We start from the raw sequence: 21,371 nt of genomic DNA on the forward strand, positions 1-21,371 counted from the left end.
CTGAAATCAACTACTTGTATGTAAATGCATTTGTTAACAGGTGCAGTTGAAATTTTACAAAATTGCTCAAAAACATCACGACAAATGAATAAACTCTAAGGGTCAACAGATCAAGGTCTTTCTCTCGCAACTGTATGTCAAGTCTATATTTTCCTAATTTGTTTATCTAATATTTGAATAAACATTAAATTCAATCTGTTGGAAATTGGACATTTTCACCTTTTCCTCAACAATGTGTGATACATATTATTATAAGCAATTCAAGCTCTTGCGCACAGCTCTGCTTTCTTAGATCAGATTTAACTATGGCAAAGGATGTCCCCCACCCGCATTTTAGTATGAATGCAAGGAGTCTGAGGCTCAATTTACATTATTATCAATGAACTGACCAAACTGACCATAATGCCACGATCGCACATTCAGTATTTGGTCAGTATTTTGCATCAGTAAGCCAAAACTAGGAGTGGGTGAAAAATACAGAGATAGTGACGTGTTTCTATTATACTTTTCCTCTGACTGTCCCACTCTTGATTTTGGCTTACAAATACTGATGTAAAATACTGACCATAGTTGCCATGTAGCTCTAGCATAATGTGATAAACAGGAATCTAAAGGTGCATGTTAGTAACCTGTCCGAACTCCAGTGCCAGTCTTTATTACATTCTTCTCTTCCGGTTTCCTCTGTTCCTGTACAAGCTGTTTATTTTGCCAGTTAGTCATAGCTCAATATGCTGGACAGCAAAAGACAAGAGTATTCAAGTAGTTAGACGTTCATGCGCTTTCTTTTGGGTACTGCTCAAGGTATGCCTCCTGTATATACTCCCATCCCAAGTGTACTGTCTGGAATCTCCAGATCTGCTGTTTCAACTAGCTACAGATGCCATCTGGCATTTCCAGCTCTGCTGTTCCATTCTGCTCCAGGTGCCGTTCGGTTTATCCAGCTCTGCTGTTCCACACTGCTCCTTGTGTCACACAGCAAATCTGGCTCTACACCTCCACGTACAGTCCCACATATCCAGTTCTGTTGTTCCGCAATGCTTCAAATGACATCTAGTATACTCAACCATGCTGATCCACGTAACTCCTGGCGCCATCTGGCATATCCAGCTCTCCTGTTCTACGCTGCTCCAGTGCAGTACAGCATATCCAGTTCTCCTGTTCCTCAAGCATTCAGGTATACCGGTATATCCTGCTATGCTTAGCCACGCTACTCCGGGTGCTGACCAGCATATTCAGCTCAGCTGTTCCACGCTGTTTCAGGTGCTGTTCAGCATTTCCAGCTCTGCTGTTCCCCTTGCTGTTTAGCATAATCAGCTCTACTGTTCCATGTTGCTTCAAGTGCCGTCTAGCATATCCAGCTCTGCTGCTCTACACTGTTCCATTTGCCGTCCAGCATGTCTAGCTCTCCTGTTCCAACGTATTGTCCAGCTTATCCAGCAATTCATACAGCTCAAGGTACCATCCAGCATAACCAGCTCTGCTGTTCCCGGAGCCACCCACCATTTCAGGCTCTGTTGTACCAGGAGCATTCCAGCTTTTCCAGTTCTGCTATTCCTCAGAACACCAACAATATGCGGTCTGCGCTGCACATCCAGATTTAGAGGTTATAGAATCCACTTCACCAGGTGAGCCATCAGACGAACTCTTGTTCGGCCAACTGTCATTTTTGCCACGCACATAGACATTATGCTCTGCTCCATCAGGAGAATTGAGTAAGCCGCTGCCAGACTGATCTGGCAATAGTTAAGTCTATATGAAAAACAAAAGGATAAATGATTTAAATTGCTCAATCTCTATCGCCCTTGACATCATCTGTCAGGAGAGAGTAGGGAGGCCACATATATTTGTTAGATGTCTGACCAATCCCAATGAAATCAGTGGGAAATTAACTTTATTCCCCCGGCAGTGTTCTCGTCTCAGTCACGGAGGCAGCACCTGCAGAAGTTCAGTTAATTTGAGTAAACATAGCAGTGGCTATAACCACGCCCCCGACCCTGACTCACAGCCAGCCCCAATGCAGAGCGAGTGTCAGTCAAGGACAGGAGCGCGGTTACAGCTGCCACTCTGTATACTCAGAGCGGTGACTGAACCCACACCCATTACTGAAGAACGCTGTCGGGGAGAATAAAATTAATTTTCTCTCCGCAGCGTTCGGCTATGTGCAGGCAATAATAACGCTATTAAGACCGCACTGACTTGTTTCACGGGTTATGGAAATGTAAAATAATCCAAATTTTTTGGAAGAGTGTCAGGAGCCTGGTTAAGGAGATCTGGGGGGGGGGGGGGCATTGGATCCATACTTCTGGATTTTTCATTACGGAGGGGATTGAAGGGGAGGGCATAGGACAACTGGGGCGCAAACACACTCTAGTACACAGCATTATGATCTTGGCAAAAAAATGCATTCTATGGAACTGGATATCGTAGAAGGCTCCCACTGTGAAGGAAGTGTTGTCCAACCTAAAACAGCTGATGCTTTTAGAAAAATTGGAGGCAGAAAGGCACAAGACTAAATTGACCGGGAAATTCTTTGAAAAGTGGAGACAGTTTCTGGAAAGGAAATGTTCACGCGATGAAATCATTGCAGTGGTTCAGCCATTTGCTCATTCCGAGTGGTATCTATTAAACGACATTCAAGGCAGTTTTCGGATCCTGAAGGTTTAGACCGGTTTAGACACTTGTAGTTATGGAACGTGGATAATAGGGCGGACAATATTGGAGATCGAAATAGAGTTGACTGGGTAGGTGAGTGTCCAACAACATCAGATTTGGATGACATTATACATTATCTAAACTGCTGCATTCCGGAAGGGGAGAAGGGTAGAGGAAATTTTATTTTATTTTTTTCTTATATTTTCTATCTTTGAGTATTCATGTAAAGCTTTGATATGGAGTTTTTGTACACATGCTTTGTTCAAATGTTAAAACGTTTAATAAAAATGTTTTGTTCAAAAAAAAAATAACGCTATTAAACTGGAGATTAACCCCCATATCTGAAGGTTAATAGTATTTTTTCCTGGTGACAGGTTCCCTTTAAGGCGATATAAGGCAGTTGTCTTGTACGAAACAAGTAATTAAAGGGAAGCTGTCAGACAATTCATGCTGCCTAAACTGCAGGAAGCATGAACTGCAGGTAGGCCGCACAATTGCAGCCAGGTATATTATCTGAAACGCTTCGGTGTTTCAGAAAATGTATTGTTTGAAGATCTACCTGTCTCGGCTAGAGGTGATGGACGGGTCTCTCCAGGGCCACCATCAGGGCATTACTGCCCTTGCTGCAGTATGGGCCCGGTGAAAAGCAGTTAAGAGCAGGGCCCCCCCCCCCTCTTGTGCTTTTGCTCACTGGGCCTCGGGTTGTCGCGTGCTGCTGTGCCACCGCCGTATATCTTGGCGCAGGAAGCTTCTGCCTTGGAGCTCTCAAGGCCGTGCAGCTCCAAGGTCTTCCCTCCGCCTCTACTGTGAAGCGTTGGAAGTCGGCGCGTACGCGATGACTCTATTGCGTATCGCTGGCATTGAGCACCAGTATGCCAGTCCGTAAGTGGAACTGCGTCTGCAGGGATCCTGTGAGAGGTAAGTATGAAAAATTTTTTATTTTTTTTTAAAAAGAACTATATGATGAACTGGGAGCGGGCAGAGCATACATGATGAACTGGGAGCGGGCAGAGCATACATGACGAACGGGAGCGGATGAGCATATGATAAACTGGGAGCGGGCAGAGCATATGATGAACTGGGAATGGGGGTGAGGAGAGCTAATGATGAATTAGGAGTGGAGGGGGGAGAGCAAATGAAGAATGGGGGTGGGGCGAGCAAATGATGAATTGGGAGGGATGGAGGCGGAGCTTGGGTGTAGGCGGAGTATGGGGCCCTTAAATTCCTGGTGGCAGCCCTGGGACTCTCCCCATGTATACACAAAGGAAAGACCTGTCAGTCACCTGCAGTGGCACTGGGAAGAGCCGGCCAGAGGCGGAACTCGACTAGACTTGTCTTCGGCTATGGTTCCCGGCCAGATCTTCAAACAAATTTTTTTCTGCAACAAAAATGCTTTTCAGAGAAAAACATACCTGGCTGCAATCGTGCATCCAGGTTGAGATGTATGCTGCCCGCGATTTTGGCAGCATAAATGGCCTGACAGGTTTCTTTTAATCTTATAGGACTCTGAACCCAAGCTAATGTTAACACAGGTACCTACATTAAAAGTGTCACAATGCAGATATTGCTGGGTACAATAACAAGGGAACAATCTGGTGTTATTGCTGTAGATAAGGAGTAAATACATAGTGGAGGACAGATGTAGATTACAGATGATTTGGTTAACCTAAATTAAACTTTTAAGACTATTATATCAGTGTAATTCAAAATTACATAGGCATCTCTGAATAGCTTATTTTTCTGGGGCACACTTAAAAATCAGGAGGGTACAGATCAGAATAAGGCTGGCAGTCCACATTAGATAGCTGTCGGCCGAACAATGCTTCAGCCGATGGCCAATTCAGACAACTATCCTATACACAGCAGCGCTTACACAGTCAGCCAAACCCGACGATATCGGAGGGTTCAGCCGACATTAGTCTTATGTGTATTGTTAATAAGATCTCTAGTTGGCCTTGTTGACAGACTCAAGGAAATGGTTAGGTAAATTGAAGGCCACTAGTATAGGCTAATTTCAGCCCATAAACAAACTGAGATCGACTATATACAAATCAATCAATGTTCAGTAATGTGGTAATGGCCTGTTCACATGGACTGACACATACTGTATGAGGAAAAAAACAGTGAACTGTAAATACAACTGCTCTGTCCCCATACAGCATATACATTGCCATTGCCATTCTACAAGACGATGTGCTGCTGACAATGATTTACAAGGAACCGGTCACCAGAAAAAATGCTATTAATCTGCAGATATGAGGTTAATAGCATTATAATATTGCCCGGCGTCTGCACATAGCCTAACGCTGTGGGGAGAAAATGAACATTATTCTGCCCAGCAGCATTTCTGTTTCAGTCACGGAAGCGGCGCCGGTTCAATCACAGCTCTGGGTATACAGAGAGGCGGTGTATCCGCGCTCCCGGCCCTGACTGACACTCCCTCTGCATTGGGGCCGGCTGTCAGTCAGTTCCATGGGCGCGGTTACAACGGCAGCTCTGTATACATAGAGTGGTGACTGAACCTGCGCCGTCGCCGCCCTCCTGACTGAAACGGGAACGCTGCTGGGGAGAATAAAGTTCATTTTCTCCCAGCAGCGTTAGTCACCTTCAATAGTGACTGTGCATTCAGCCAACAACTATTTCGTTTAAACCCCTTACAACATTCTTAACACATGGTTAGTTCAAAGAGCAAATGTGTTTTCGAAGTAGAGAGTGAAGAAAGCTGATGGTAACTTATCTACCCTGAGAACAAAAGGATCGGTGCTGAAATGCAACATGCCTGATTATTTTTTTTCCCCTCGACATCGTCTGTAAGGGAAGAGCTGGGAGGCACTATACAGAATAGATGGTCTCATGTAATGGGTTCTGCTGGCCTAAGTCTATTGTGTATGGGCACCTTATGGATCCCCACTGGGGTTCGCAATCCAAATTACTTTTCACTAGAAAACTCGTGTTTTTACACTGCCGGAAAAATGAACGAAGTGCACAGCAATGTAAAAACGACATTGCAGAACACATGTTCAGCCTATTGTTACTTCTTTTAGCAGCTTCAAAAACCATGAAGCAATTAAAAGTAGCAAGCTTATTCTTCAGGTGTCTTCGTTCGGAAGCCCCCGACTCTTTGAAAGTATAAGGAAAAAACAACAGTGGCAGTGCCACTGCATAAATGACAGCAGAGCTGTCCGTGAAGCAGCTTCAAGGAAAAGACGGCTAGCTTCTTCCTGAAGGGGCTTAGCCTAAGAAAACTTCTGTGGGTCCACCTTCGAAAATAAAGGGAATCTGTCACCAGGTCTTTGCTATCCCATCAGAGAGCAGCAAAATGTAAGGGCAGAGATTCTGATCCCGTAATATGTCAGTTACTGGGCTGGTTAATGCATTTTTGAAGAAACCATTGTATTATCTACTCCAGTACTGAATGCTGAGCTCTCTATTATTCCACCCACCACTGATTTGCAGCTTTCTGCCCATGCACAGTGTACGCAGAAGGCTGCCAATCAGTGGTGTGCAGGGTTATACAGGGCTCATGAATGTGCTGGACTACCAGGCAGCAGGTTTACTAGTCCTCGAATGATAATCTCCTGCTGACAAAACAGTGATTTTATCAAAACTACAGCAAACAGTAACACATTGCTGGAATCAGGGTCTCTGTCACTTCATTATGCTGCTCTCAGATTATAAGGCAATAACCTGCTGACAGATTCCTTTTAAGGCATTGTGTGTACATACCCCAAGAGCTGTTTCCATGTCATCTGCTATATGTAGTTTGTTACCTCTAGACCAGTGGTCCCCAACCTTTTTTGCACCAGGGACCGGCTTGAAGCAAGATCATTTTTCCATGGCCCAGCAAGGAGGGGGTGGGGTGGGCAGGGCTTTGGTCATATGGGGGCGGGGTAATGGAGGGATTTGGAGTTTAGTGCATACTTATCATATAGTGTAGACCAGGTCCCCGCCAGGAGCTATGCCAGGAGCCCCACATAATGTGCTGTGCCAGGAGCCGCATCACTGAGGCCCCATCACGCCCTGCAGCAGGACAGGGCAGCTGTCCTGACAGCTGCTGTTCAGCTGCATTTACTTCATCCCAGGGGCGGACACAGACTGTAGTGGGCCCCTGTGCAAGAAATTTTTGGGGGCCCCCCCCGCCCTTCATAAGGCAACAAAGTTATGTAAACATAACCCCCCCATGTGCATCTCTCACCCCCCCATGTGCAGCTCACCCCCGTGCATCTCTCATCCCCCCCGTGCATCTCTCATCCCCTCCGTGCATCTCTCATCCCCCCCGTGCATCTCTCACCCCCCCGTGCATCTCTCATCCACCCCCCGTGCATCTCTCATCCACCCCTCGTGCATCTCTCATCCACCCCTCGTGCATCTCTCACCCCCCCGTGCATCTCTCATCCCCCCCGTGCATCTCTCATCCCCCCCGTGCATCTCTCATCCCCCCCGTGCATCTCTCATCCCCCCGTGCATCTCTCACCCCCCCGTGCATCTCTCATCCCCCCGTGCATCTCTCATCTCTCCCCTCCCCCCATGTGCATCTCTCATCTCTCCCCTCCCTCCCATGTGCATCTCTCATCTCTCCCCTCCCCCCATGTGCATCTCTCATCTCTCCCCTCCCCCCATGTGGATCTCTCATCTCTCCCCTCCCCCATGTGCATCTCTCATCTCTCCCCTCCCCCCCATGTGGATCTCTCATCTCTCCCCTCCCCCATGTGCATCTCTCATCTCTCCCCTCCCCCCATGTGCATCTCCCATTCCCCCCACTCCTAGTTAATTGTATTTAAAAAAAAATAAAACTTGTTATACTTACCCCCATGCGATCCCTGCAGAATCCTGGCGCTCGTCCAAATCGCTGACACCAGGTTCTCCTGACTTCCGGCCATGTGACGGCGCCGTCACATGACCGGAAGTCAGGGGAATCATGAAGGTGCTGCCGCAGCAGCGCAGCGCTAAGATGTCCCGGCGCTTAGCATGCGGCCGGGGGCCCCATGAGGAGAGAGACGCACAAGAGGGGGGCTCCGAGGGGGCTCCTACCGGCCGGGCCCCATACTGGAGTCAGGGCAGTCATGCCCTGATGGCGGCCCTGCTGGAGGCTGGAGGGGCCCCCTCTCCCCGCGGACCGGCTGAAAAACCCCAACGGCCCGGTCCTGGTCTGCGGACCGGCGGTTGGGGACCTCTGCTCTAGACCACCGGTGGACAGTCAGGAGTGGGCCCCTGTGCAAGAGCAATATATGGGCCCAGTAGCTCATTATAATGCACGATTCTACCTGCTTTGGAGGTGGTGGTGGCCCCTTACCTCCTGGGTCCCTGTGTGGCTGCACAGTTGCACCAATGCTATCTCCGCCCTGCTCTAGATATTTATTTTATGCAAATTCATAACCTCCTTACTATAACCGGCCTCCTGTCATACACCACTGTTAGTCCACGGCCCCACTACCAGTATTTGGTCAGTATTCTTTCTCAGGAGCCAAAACCCGGTGAGGAACAATCAGAGAAAAGGTATAAAAGAAACAAGTCACCAATTCTGCATTTATCACCCACTCTTGGTTTTGGCTCCCACTCCTGAGAAAAAATACTGACCAAATACTGATAGAGGGGCTGCGGCCTTATGCTTACACTAAAAACTGAGACCCAGGTGGAAATTCATTGCTTGCACTATTGGGGAGCAGTGCTGACAGTGCAAGCTCCCACCTGCTCACTTTATTTCACTCAGTGAGAGAAACAAACAGTCTTGCAGCCACAAACAAACTGACTACAACTCCCATAAGGCTTCGTGTCTCCCTTTAACGCCATCTTCGATATCAGCCGCCAAATGTTCCTCGCTCACATAGAAGCCGACTAGAAAACAGGTAGTCCCTTAAGTCCAGAGCGAGGCTTGGAACTCACTATAGATCACTCCGCCCATCTAGTTTGACTCCTCCTCTCCCTTCTCTGTTTTTAAGTCTTCCTCCGCGACCGGCGCGTCATTATTTGGCGAGGTCACGTGACAGCGGTTCGCGTAGTCGGTTGTATTATTTACGTGTTTGGAGGGGAGTCCCCCGGAGAGCGAAGACGTCGGCGGCGCTGACAACACCGACAGCGGGGTCCAGGGGGAAGCGACAGTGAGGCCCGACCCCTCAGTCACATATATAAACACCGACTGAGACTAAAGCTCCGGTTTGCCGAGCCCGGGGGAGAGAAAAATAAGTCCAGCTTTCTGTGTCAACGACGAGCCTATTTTCCAGTCCTCAGCACTGCGGCCAGCCGAGAGGGAGACCCCGGGGGGGAGCTGAAGCCATGTCATCTCCCAGCCCGGGCAAGAGGCGGATGGACACGGATGTGGTCAAACTGTATCCTTCTCGGGGTGCTGGGGATCTGGGGGGCGGTGTGAGGACTGCGGCTGGGAAAGCTTCATTGTGGCTGCCATCTTACCTTGTCATGGCTGCTGGACAGCAGTGGTGGAGTGTAGCTATGTAGTCTACGTGTCCTATGTGCTCCCAGTGCTGGGGGATGGGGCACACTGTATATATTCTATATACTGTATATGTGTCTTCCTATTCAGGGGCTCTGATTACAAGGCTGCTCAGCCCCAGGGCTGCCATGGCTCTTGGGCCCATTAGATTATATTGGGTGGGGGTGACAGATCTGGAGATCTGCCTGGTTTGTGTTGAGCTGCTTTCTTGTGACCATTTCCATAAGCTGATCTTTGTACTTCCAGCACTTTGCTTTGTCCCTTTAAGAGCTGTCAAGACCTACTTGTTGGTGTGAGCTGCCCCCTGCCTTGTGTGACACGTCCTATATTAATAATCTGTTGTGTCAGTCACGTTGTGTCATCAGGGCTGGACGCACTCGCCTTATTTCTGTCCTGGTGGTTTTTCTTGTTGTAAGGCAGCACACAAAAGGCTGTTGTCACATCAGAACTGGATCAGGCCCCCATTGCTGATCCTTTCTCCTTAGTCTCTGTTGTAGATTAATAAAACAGATTTCTCGCTGATCTGCAGGTTCTTCACCCCAGAGCTTAAATTAGATTGCTAACCACAGGGTACATTGGTGCTTTCACGCACCGTTTGGGCGAGAGGCTTTTAGACTACACGGCTGCTTCTTTGTTCATTTCTAGCTTCAGACACAATGATTTCTGAAAGTGTCATTACATTAAATGAACACACAGAATCCTATTGGACTTTTCAGGTCTGCAATGCAGGATCTCCGGTAAAGAATGGTCACCGGTCTCTACTATACATTATACATGGAGATTATTCTTTACGCTGTATCTTTTTGTGTATAGGAGCATTTGGGCCTGCATTAAGTAGCTTTCCCATATCGAACACCCCCCCCCCCCCCTTCCTTCCTTCCCTGGGGTGTTCAAAGTTAACTTTGGTATCTAAGATTGCAGACCTTGTATGCTGCCTAGGGGTCTGTCTGGCACCAATGGCTTTAAGGGGGCTGTGCTAAAGGAAGGGGGGGGGGGGGGGAATGGCTCAGAAGCTGTTTTGTATGAATGTTATTCCTCTCCACCCTTTTATTTTGCTGGAAGTCCATTTGCCCCAGTGTATAAAGTGGGAGAGGACACTATAGGTTTGTTTTGCTCCAAAGAAATGAAGGTGGTGGGTTTTTTGCTGTGAAAGGGAGTTTTGTTGAATATGTTTGGTGAAGCAAAGGAGGAATGTGACCCTCCAGTCTCCTCAAGCCTACGTTAAGCATCCAAGCCTAAATTCAGCCGTAGTTCTGATCCAGGAGTTATATTTTAGGAAATAAATTTTTATAGTCTACGTGAATAGTGTCCAGCCTGGTAGGGAAGGGTTAATGTATGGTTACCTTTTTAGGAGCTGTTTTAATACTGAGGTGGAAATGTTTAGGGCTTGGTAATGACAACCAGCCACCAGAAATTGTGAGTCACTGATTTTCATTCCCCCTCCCTACAGCTGGCCCTATTTTTATGCCTATTACTTATGACATTATTCTTGGCTTAGGTTTCTTGTCGGGCTTAAGAAGTTTGTTTTGTTTTTGTTTGGGCTTCCTTGTTTTCTGTCATGGAGCTGAGAAGATGCATCTTGTTCAGGAGAAAAGTTTCTCCAAGTTCAGCACCTATGTAGGGAAGAGGTCACATCTAAGGTTTAAAGGGCCTTGCCAGTATCTGCTGTAAATATGTAGCCCCTACCCCCTTCTCTGACTTCCTCTCCTCTTAAACTGTTGCATATTACTAGAGCAGAGCTGGAGTGCTGAGCTGCTTGTTTTGTCAGCTTGCTGTCATATTATTGGCTGCTCTGTTACTACCCGGAAGTAGGGAGAGAGGAGGGCCAAGCAAACAGCTGATCGGTGACAAAGGAAGCTGTTCTGTGTATAGGGCAGACTAGCCATGCAGGCTGTGTACATAGTTGGGAAGTCATCTGGTGTTGCCGAGTAATGACCTTAGCTTCACTTTATTTTTCTGGTTGCCGTTTTAGTTTACACATTGTGAGGACCCTTCAGCTCTGATGTGATGATTGCATGTTGTTACCTTGGTGCAATTGGAAATTAAAACCAATAATTTATTTGCGTTTTGTATGCAGTGATTGACATGGAGCAATTATGTATCGTCCATGATCATAGTGTGTTTTTATTGTAGTTTGAGTGTTTGTTTTGTACCTCTCTGTAATTATAGAGTTTTTTTTTCTGCTCTGCAAAAAAAGGATTTTTTTTCCTCCCATAAACATGCATGATTGGCTTATGTATGTTCAAATCCATCTAGCTCCATTTTAGTTCATTCTAATACCAATTATGAGATAGTTGAGGTGCCTTATAAACATGGTTCGGGGTCTGATGAGAGCGTTTTATGTTTATGGGCATCTTTAGTGTGTGGTAATACTTTGTGACCAACTTTTACAAGGGCAGAGACCTCACGTGGCATGATGTTTATACCCTCCGAGTCTTGCATGATTTAAGCTCGCCATGCACATTAGATAGGTGTCAATGAAACGATAACTTGGCTGGCCGCTATATCTCCCAGCTTCCCCATACAGAGGAGTCCTCAGCTAAGACGACACTTCTAGAACTATCTGGCTTATCTCCCCTCACCGCCGAACAAAAGGATTGGTTGATTGAATGCCATCCGCCTGATCTTTATGTCCCCCTCTACATAGTATGCCATGCCAGGAGTGAGTAGGGAGGCTCCCATACACATTAGATGGTTGGCTGACCTGGCAGGTTTGTTTTTTGCCACCTCCAACATGCTGAGAAAGCTGATGGGTTTTAGGCCACAGCCACATGGTATACAGTATTCAGCTGTGTGACACCTGTTGAAACAAGGAGGGTTACATTTAGAACAGATACAGCAATTTCCATGAAATTTATATGTGTGCATATTTTTTTTGTCTGGGTTGCACAAAAATGTACAATCTTCATTCCCAAGGGAAAACTTTATCTTCCAGAAACCAGATATTCTCCACTTATAATATGATGACCTGTGCAATGTCTTGTGGCCACTTCCGAATAGTGTAGATCAACTCGTACAATTTTCAGTGCCTGGCAGCGGTTGCTACACATTGACTAGAGATGTCCAGCTGATCGGTGGAGGTGTGGCAGTGCTTCCTGTCAGACCTTCACCAATCTTTTATTGATAGCCTATCTTCAAGATTGGCAATCAATATTATATGCCAAGAAAAACACTTTAACTCCTTCTCGACATTTGAGGTACCCATGAGGTATGGGTGCATCATGGGGATCATGTGGGTGCAGAAGCTTGTGCCCACTTGATCAGCGTCTGAAGCTCTGCTTAACTGATAGCTGAGCTCCTACAGCAGCAGTAAGGGTTGCAGTCGGCACCAATCCAGGGTGTTTAACACTCTATATTCCACGGTCAGTAGCGACAGCCGCATTCAATGGTTGTGAGAGGTAAAAGACTTCCTCTTACCCCATTGCTCCCCCTACCCCTATGCAAATAAAGGCCAAGCATTGACTTCTGGGTATGCCCGGAGGGTTTTGCAGGCTGTTACACAGCTGGGCTCCTGCTGTAACTGCTAGGATCAACATTCTTGTTGATCCTTGCAGTTTAATGCCGCATATGCTGCTGCCATATTGACAGCTGCATATGCATTGTTAAATGAAATCGCTCCCTGTCAGCCCATCGGCACCCTACGCAGCACGATCGTGGAGTGCTCATGGTTGCTATACAAACCAAGACCAAGCATTGACCTCTGCGTATACCAGCTGGGTCTTCAAAGTTGTTACCCAGCTGGGCTTCTGCTTTAACTGCTAGGATTGGGTTTCTTGCCGATCCTAGTTGTTAACCACATCAAAGGGAAATTGCTCCCTCTGTCATCTCATCAGTACCCCTGCAGAGTGATTGAGGGGTGCTGATGGATTGCTATGGCAGTTTATTGCCTGACACAGGCCTCCAGCCAGGTTTACCGTTCGCGAGGTGATGCCTCACTTAAGCACTGACAGGATAGTGTAATACACAGCCCTATTGTAGAAGCGCTGTGTTATAAGGGTGCTTTCACATTACATCCAGTGACACCCATTCAGTGGCTTGCGTCCGAACAATAGTGTATTTCTCTTGGCTTAACTAATCTAGATGTCTGGCTGATTAAGAGTAGAAGCTGTTTCATCACATTGCTCCCCCATCTTAATTAGCCAGACATGATAGGATCCCAATCATCCTTCTCCACTTATTGGGGACAGCCCATTAGCATGTCTTTAAGCACAGACACGAATGTAACAGGTCTCACCTTCATGAGAACAAAACTTTGCATCATCCAGTTTCCTCAGAGCATATTTCATGTCTTCCTTGCGAATAAACTCCATACGTAATTGACGAGAACAGACTCGTATCCATTGCGTCCACACATGCCGTCCTCCGCATCCTGTGTTTCCTGAATTAAATCCCATGAGTGCCTGGTATTCAATCCGTTGAAGCTGGCACAGCTCCTGTAGTTGCAGTTTCTTGTTGCTGCTGTATATCCTCTCCAGTCCTGTTCCCAAGGCCGGGCTGGTGGGGTTGGACACGGTAGCATCCGAAACCCGCTGTGTATGCCTCACCTATGGTCTGCTGGGTCTGTCGCTATACCTCCCTGGTTGTGGAGCCCTTTGGACGGTATGTGCTAACACCAGTCCCCTTGCAGCTCCACCAGATCTGCTGGGCTGAGTAGTATCCCACTGTTGACACCAAACTGCAACAAAATATCTTTGTTAAAAAGGTAATTTTATTGTGCAAAAGTAGTAAAGTGACAATAAAAGTGACACTTGTGGGAAAAAAAAAAACCCATACAACTGTCTATGGAAGAATAAAACTTTTACAGGTAACAGAATGACAACTGCCCCCTCCAAAAGAAAAAAAAAATCTCTGGTTTAGTTATCTTAAATTTAATTTGTTTTTCTCTTGTTACTAAAACATAAAAAAAAAAACTTCTGTGGATGGATACAATAATGACAATAACCTATTTATATAAAGTTAATATGTAAATTAAACTGAATAGTGAACAGTCTTTAGAAAAGCAAAACAAAGTCCAGAATTGCTGTTTTTGTATGCTTTACCTCCAAAACTGTAATGAAAAGATTGTATGGACCAGAAAATAGTACCACTGAAAACATGTCATGCAAAAAATAAGCCCTTATACAGCTCCATTAATGGAGAATTGTAAAACGTACGGCTCTCAGAATGTGGTGACACAAAAACTATTTTTTTTCAAGGTGTATTTATTGTACAAAAGTAGTAGTAAAAGTATCGATATATGAATTGCCATAATTGAGCAGACTTGTAGAATAATCGTATATAGACACGATGCGTCACACTGCGATTAATGAATACAGGAACTACAAGATTTCTGTAAACGTTAAAAAATGTATGGTACTTGGTTAACGATTTTTATTTATTTATTTATTTTTTATCAAAGGGGGGAAAAAGCCATCCAACCACATCAGGGTGTACCTTTTTTAATATGGATGGTCCCGAACCACTAAATGTCCTACCCCTGTGCTATGCAAGGTTTGCCAAACCCACAGTCTCTTAATGTGTATTGATATAAATCCCTAGGTGTGGGGCATCCATCCATCCATGATTAACATGTTTAAATAGTTGTCTGCTTTGGACAATCTCCATTTGTGGTCAACTGATTGTCAACGGATCCTTCTTACAAAGCTTCCCTGCTGCTGGTACTCCTTGTGATCATCTGTAATATGTGGGAACACCTGGTTGAAAGTGTTCGGTGTCGGTATAGTTCTACCGTAGATGAAATTGCGCATTGCATATTGCCAATTGAATTGAATGGATTGTCTGAATAAAGGACAAGGTATCTCCACAGTGAGTAGCCACATATACATATAAGCCAAACTTCTATAATGGAGACATGATGTCAAAGACTTTTCCTTCTAAACCTCCAGCTTCCCATTATTATGCCCTTTACTTGCATTAATACTGTCCTTTTGTTGTCCTTAACAATTAAAGCTTTAAATGCAAAACCAAGTTTTAATGTACCATAATTGTGATTCCACTAACCTGGCTCCAGTCATCAAGGTGGTGCCTCATACTAGAACCAGTCCAGCTACATGTTCTGTAGGCACTTCGGGAGGGTCTTGATTGATGCTCTCCAAACTACCCCATATCATGGTTGTAGCTAGTAATGTAAGATCCAAAATGTTTTCTCCCTTGGTATGTACAGTAGCTAGTCTGAATTGTGGTTCAGAAGAGGACCTGAACGCTGCTGACAACAGAAGGCAGCAACTGGTAATTATATTAAGATATGCATTGTGTAAGCAACGGGTGCAAAGAGAATAAAAGACAAACATTTTCATGGGAGTACTTTTGTAAAAAAAATTGCACACCTTGTAATACAAAGATGGATTAATTAAGGGGTTTTCCACTTTAAGAAAAGTGGACCTTATATGCTTTTATATACATATCCTAACAAAAGATCAGGCACTCGCCCTCGCTGGGTTCTAAGTCACTGCTTTGGTCTGAGTGTTCTGGCTGCAGTGGTGACGTCATGTTGGCAACTCTCATCACAACTACAGCCAATTCCTGAGCTCGGCGGCGTGTGCCATCTATATCAGGGATAGGCCTGAAGTGTGTTTAAAAAAATCAATTCTGCAGTTCTAACTTTGATATTTTAAATTTTATGTTATTCACATGCTGCACAAAGATGTTAACTGTTCTGTGCATCAGCAGGATTATGGCGATAACAAATGGGTTAATTTCTGTTTGAGTTTTTCTGGATTAGAATAATTTTCATTTGTTGCCATATTTTGAGAGCCATAAGCTATACAATATTTTTTTGGGACTGAAGCTATGTGTGGGCCTCCTTTTTGCATGATAAGTTATAGGCTTATAGTAGCATTTTCTAGTGCATACAACAATTTTGTGGCGATGAAATGTAGAAAAGAATCAGCAATTCCTGAATATTTTTACTCTACTTAAAGTAACATTCAGTTCAAAGTTTATATGGGCTAAACCCTTGTGAAGGTAAAATAATAATAATAATAATGTTGATTGTTATCTTTATTTATATAGCGCCAGCATATCCTGCAGCGCTTTACAATTCATGTATGTAGTGTAGGTTTATTAACATACTTGCCGACCGCCGTCTTCTCCGGCGTACATCTCTGGTCCTCTTCTGAGACCAAGGCTCTGTAGGCCTATATTTTGTTTGCCGGAAGTCACTTTTACAAAAATCCCTATGTGAGCCAGAGAGTGGGAACATCAGTCACGCATCTCAAGAGGACCAGATCAGCGGTGGACACCGGAGAAGACTGCGATTGGTGAATATATTAATACACCTGCTCTACACTACAGATATATTCACACAGGTTTAGTGAATAAATATTTTCATGGGAGTTCTCCTTTAAACACAAATTACTATTTAGTATAACTGACATATAAACTTCATTTTTGCAGGTCGATGCTAAAATAACAATACCCAATTTAGAGTGTGTGTGGTTTATTTTTGCGTAAAAAATAAAAAAAAATTGCTCATTTTATTTTACTGTAAATAGTTGTATGAGAGGTTTTTCGTGTGGGAAAAGTTGTAGTTTTCACCTGATCATTAAGCTTCTGGATTTTTTTTTGCATTTTTTTCTTCTGTTGGTAAGATTACAGTGATATCCACTTCATATACGGTAATTTTTTTTTTAAATTATACTTTCAGTTGCACAGGAAATATATTTTATTTTTTTGCATCAGTCTGAGTCTTAAGGCTTTCATTTTTTTTCTTCGTTGATAAGGCTTTGAGAATTTTTTTGCATGAAGAGCTGTAGTTTTACTGGTAAAATTTTGGGATATATACAACTTTCTGAACACTGTTTTTTTTTGTGATGTAGGATGAATAAAAATGGGAATTCTAGCATTGATTTTTTTATTTATTTTTGCACTCATCAGTGCGTGATAAATGATACAGTTGTACTATACATTATTACAGATGTGTGAAACTATCAAATGTGACTTTTTAGGTACATATGTGTTTCCAAAGATTAAACCCTTTTTTATTAGGAAAATTGGGATTTGGGAGAAAGTGTTTTTTAAATATTTTTCTAAAATCGTTTTAAAATAACTTTTCTTTTATGATACTTACTAGCTCCCTCCTCACTTGTTGCATGGGTAATTAACTGACCTACTCAAAGGGGTTGTGCCACCATAAAGAATACTTTTAACTAAGCAGAATATGTTGAAATAAATGGTTTTGTAATTGACATTTATTAAAAATTATGCTCCATTCAAAAAATAAGCTTTCATCTCCTGAATTATGCCCCCTGGCGTTATTCCATTCCAGCGGCCGATCAGCTAGCCGAGCATGCACAGTTACTGTCATCGGAAGAGTTCCAACCCCCCCCCCAACTCTCCACCCCCAGTGTGCGCAACGTATGCTCCCTGCGCTCACACAGGTCTGACCGTCTGCATATGAAGCAGAACGATCTCATCCAGAGGTCAGACCTGTGAGTGCGGGGGGAACAAGCACTGACACGCTTCCGTGCTTCAGCTATCTGCCCCCTGTGCTCGCTGTCAGACCTGTGTAAGCGCAGGGAGCATACGTTGTGCACACTAGGGGTGGGGAGTTGGGGGGAACTGTTATGATGACAGGAACTGCACATTATCGGCCACTGAGAGGCCGGAATGGAATAACGCCAGGGGGCATACTTCAGCAGATGAAAGCATGTTATTTTTAAAATGGAGCATACTTTTTAATAACTGTAAATTACAAAGCCATTTATTTCCACCTTTTATGCTTAGTCAAGTGTATTGTTTATGGTGTCACAACCCCTTTAAGTAATGTAGTGTATTACTTTGTCCTGTTAGTGTTTGACAGCCTATCAGACCCTACCTACAGTGGGATCTGATTGACTGTGGTGTATGGCAGATCCAAAAGCCTATGTCAAGCTTTTCATTGCTATAGCATCCCATTGGCACTGCACAATCACACAGTGGAGCTAATGGGTTGACAGAAGGAGCACTCTCCCTCTCTCAAATTCCTTAAGTACTGGTGTCAATAGTGCATGGTAAACTGCTGTTATCAGTATGCACACTGATCTGAACAGTTACACCAGGACCTAGCCATGTATGTCTGTTGGGCTTGTGCAGTTGATAACACTGTTACAGAAACCATGTGGTCAGCATGACCTACGTTTCTCTCAAGAGTACAAGGTGACATGTGCGCGTGATAGATATGTCAAATGGCGCCAACGGCGGCCCACAGTGAATTGGGGTTACCTTCATGAGATCACCACTAGCACCGTGAAAATTTTCTCACTGAACTGTGGTCATCTCACTGAGGTCACCACAGTTCAGGGGGCCGCTGGCTGCAGCTCATTTTCCCCTGGTTTGCAACATGAATGGTCGCATCAGTATGGTGACCGGTCTGCAAACAATGTCCTATGAGGAACGGTTAGAGGATTTGGGAATGTTTAGCTTGCAAAAGAGAAGACTCAGACTGAGAAGAGACTTAATAGCCCTTAAGATATTTGTAGATAGCTATCACACTGTAGAGGGATCAGCTTTATTCTCATTTGTACATGGAAACACGAGAAGCAATGGGATGGAACTGAAAGGGAGAAGATACAGATTAGATAATAGAAAAAAACTTTTTGACAGTGAGGGTGATCAGTGAGGGGAACAGGCTGCCACAAGAGGTGGTGAGTTCTCCTTCAATGGAAGTCTTCAAACAGAGGCTGGACAGACATCTGTCTGAGATGGTTTAGTGACTCCTGCATTGAGCAGGGGGTTGGACACAATGACCCTGGAGGTCTCTTCAAACTCTTAACATTCTATGATGCTATTACATATGGATGTCATCAGTGTGCACGGGTGCAGCACGCATTTTGTCCGTGCTGCGCAAAAAGAACTGACGTGGGGTTTTCACATGGACCATGTGCGCACACCCATTGAATACAATGGGTGTGTGTATGTCCGTATTTCCTTTTTTTAAAAAACGGAGCGCAAACGGACATACAAAACAGATGTGTGAAGGGGGCCTTAAGGTTGGTAAGATAACTGGTAATTTTGTAATATTCACTTTGTGTTATTAGCTATTGGTGTTTTGTTTCCATTGTATGAATCAAAAATGTTACCTTTTTAAAATGTAGCTTTATTTGGAGAATTCCCAAGCTGCGTGAATTTGGTCCTTTTGTGAAGTCTTGTATAGCAAATGTAGGTCTTGCCAGGCTGTGTTACAGTTATAGCAATTACTTGATGGCATAAAATATATTGATGGATGACTAGATGAGAAAAACCTTTTCAGTAAGCTTACTACATAAATGTGAATGCAGTCTTCAAATTGTAAATTTAAAGTGACATTGAAATTGAATAAGCTCGATACGTAGTCTGCTTGAAGTCTGTGTAATCTTGGTAATGCAGGTGTTAAAACATTGGGGTGGAAAAGAGTTTGGTTCCTGTTACTGTATTAGTGTATTGAAACAGGCAGATGTATTCCCTGGATGAGATGGAATGAAGCCTGCTGTAGAAATTCTTTAGTCAATTCAGATACTTTGATATTAGTCAGTAGATGCACATTCTGTTTTTCAAAACTCCAGTGCTACATGGAATATCTAATTACTGTCAGAGGACACTGTATCTTCGATGGATGTTTACCTCTTTATCGCTTTTAAGGGCTCCTGAATAAGAATCTGCCTCGGTCGATGTCCGCACCCTGAATCTCACTTTTCAGTGGGCTATACAGATATACCACAAGCACTAGTTTGTAGGAAGAAACCCTATCCCCTGCTGCCTTTTCTCTGTACCATTAGCATTATAAGGATAGCGTTCCCAGGTGGAGTGCTCCCATACGTCAGCCCTGCCTATATTATGTTACAGGAGTGGCCAGATAATATACAGTTATGGCTGAAAGTGTTGGCATCCTTCAAATTGTTCCAGAAAATGAAGAATTTATTGATCACCCATGACAGCACTGCGAGAGAGGGGATCTGCCCACAGAGGACAGGAAACCTACAGACTTAAATAGGGTGGCACCTCTCTCCCGCCTCAGTTGGTTTCCTTGTCCTGATTATCTTCAACAGGTAAGCTTGCAGCAGGTTCCCCCAATAAGACGTCCTTCTGTCCTGTGCCGGCCAGGTAATAGGCAGGGACCCCTTCTCTGTCCTGGCCAGCACAGGACTCTGAACCATCACTTTGCGCTCAAGAGGACTGGCACCGAATGGTAAATCGAGCTGTTGAGCGGCGTCCCCTGCCTGGGGTCTGGCAGCTCCAGCATTGCGCAAGCGGCGCTGTGTCCTGGGCCCCCCGCCGTAGCCACATGGGCCGGTTCCGGAAGTGCCGTGCACCTGAGAGCGGACAACGTGTGCTGGGACAGCAGGGGTTGCGTCTGACGCACCTGATCTCTGCATCGGATGGGAGGACGGGTCATCAGCTCAGGAAGCAACGCAGAAGTGACTCGGAAGTGTTCTGGTACAGGGAGCAGGTGCCTCTATTTAATGGTGAGTCACCATTGCTCTGGGATTCCCAGCCCCATCTGTACCCTATTATTGGTAAGGAAATGGCGTGAGCAGCAGTTGCGGTGGCAACAGCAGTTGCCGCCACCACAGCCGCTGCATGGGAAGCCCCAGGAGCGACAGTGTCTTCGGGTAAGCGGCAGCAGCCAGACAACGGAGAGGCGAGGATCTGTGAGCAGGTCCAGTTAGCAGAGCTCCAGCAGGATGGATGAATCTGCAGCCTCCAGGGACGATATCCCAGCTGAAAAAGGTCCTGCCTCCAAACCGGTACCAGGCATTTGAGTCGTAAGGGTAAATGATCTTTGTGGAAGTTCACTTGGTAATAGGGTGTCCCTTCTTTCTTGTCTATTTTTACTAGGGGAAGAGGTGCCTTACTAAATCTAAGCACAAAGAATGTGCGCTGTGTGAATCCCTATTAGCGGACTCCTATCTGAAGAGGCTGTGTCAGTCCTGTATTAATCAGGCTGAGGCAGAAGAGACCCCTAGCTTCGCACCTGGTTTAAAAACCATTGTTAAGGCAGAATTCAGCAAGGCCCTTTCTAAAAAAAAAAAAAAAAAAAAAAAAAAAAATTAAAAAAGGAAGGTGATGGGGATATTGCTCCAGTTTCTCAGGTCTCCCTCCCATCAGGCTAAGAGTATGACTCGGACTGCTCTTCATCTTCGGCCTCTTCCTTGGATAGTGGCTCAGAGCGACACGGTTTTCCATTAAATGAAGTTGATGGACTAGTTAAAGCAGTCCGTTTGACCATGGTTATTATGGACACTAGACTGGAGAAATCAGTTCAGGGTTTCATGGCCTAGAACAGAGGAAGAGGTGGTGTTTTCTGGTCAATGGC

General features: G+C 45.0%; 1 protein-coding gene across 1 annotated transcript in view; it reads left to right on the forward strand.

Moving 5' to 3' along the window:
* Positions 1–8,541: 8,541 nt before the first annotated feature.
* The window catches only part of UBE2H (ubiquitin conjugating enzyme E2 H), a 67,118-nt gene continuing 54,288 nt past the window's right edge, over positions 8,542–21,371 (forward strand). The window contains exon 1 of the mRNA XM_073652507.1: positions 8,542–8,978. Within this exon, the coding sequence (XP_073508608.1) occupies positions 8,926–8,978 (53 nt within the window). The 5' untranslated portion in view covers positions 8,542–8,925. The remainder of the gene's footprint in view (positions 8,979–21,371) is intronic.

The sequence above is a fragment of the Phyllobates terribilis genome, unplaced genomic scaffold (genome assembly GCF_046119375.1).
Source record: "Phyllobates terribilis strain yellow unplaced genomic scaffold, ASM4611937v1 Scaffold_11__3_contigs__length_659146591, whole genome shotgun sequence".
NCBI lineage: Eukaryota > Metazoa > Chordata > Amphibia > Anura > Dendrobatidae > Phyllobates > Phyllobates terribilis.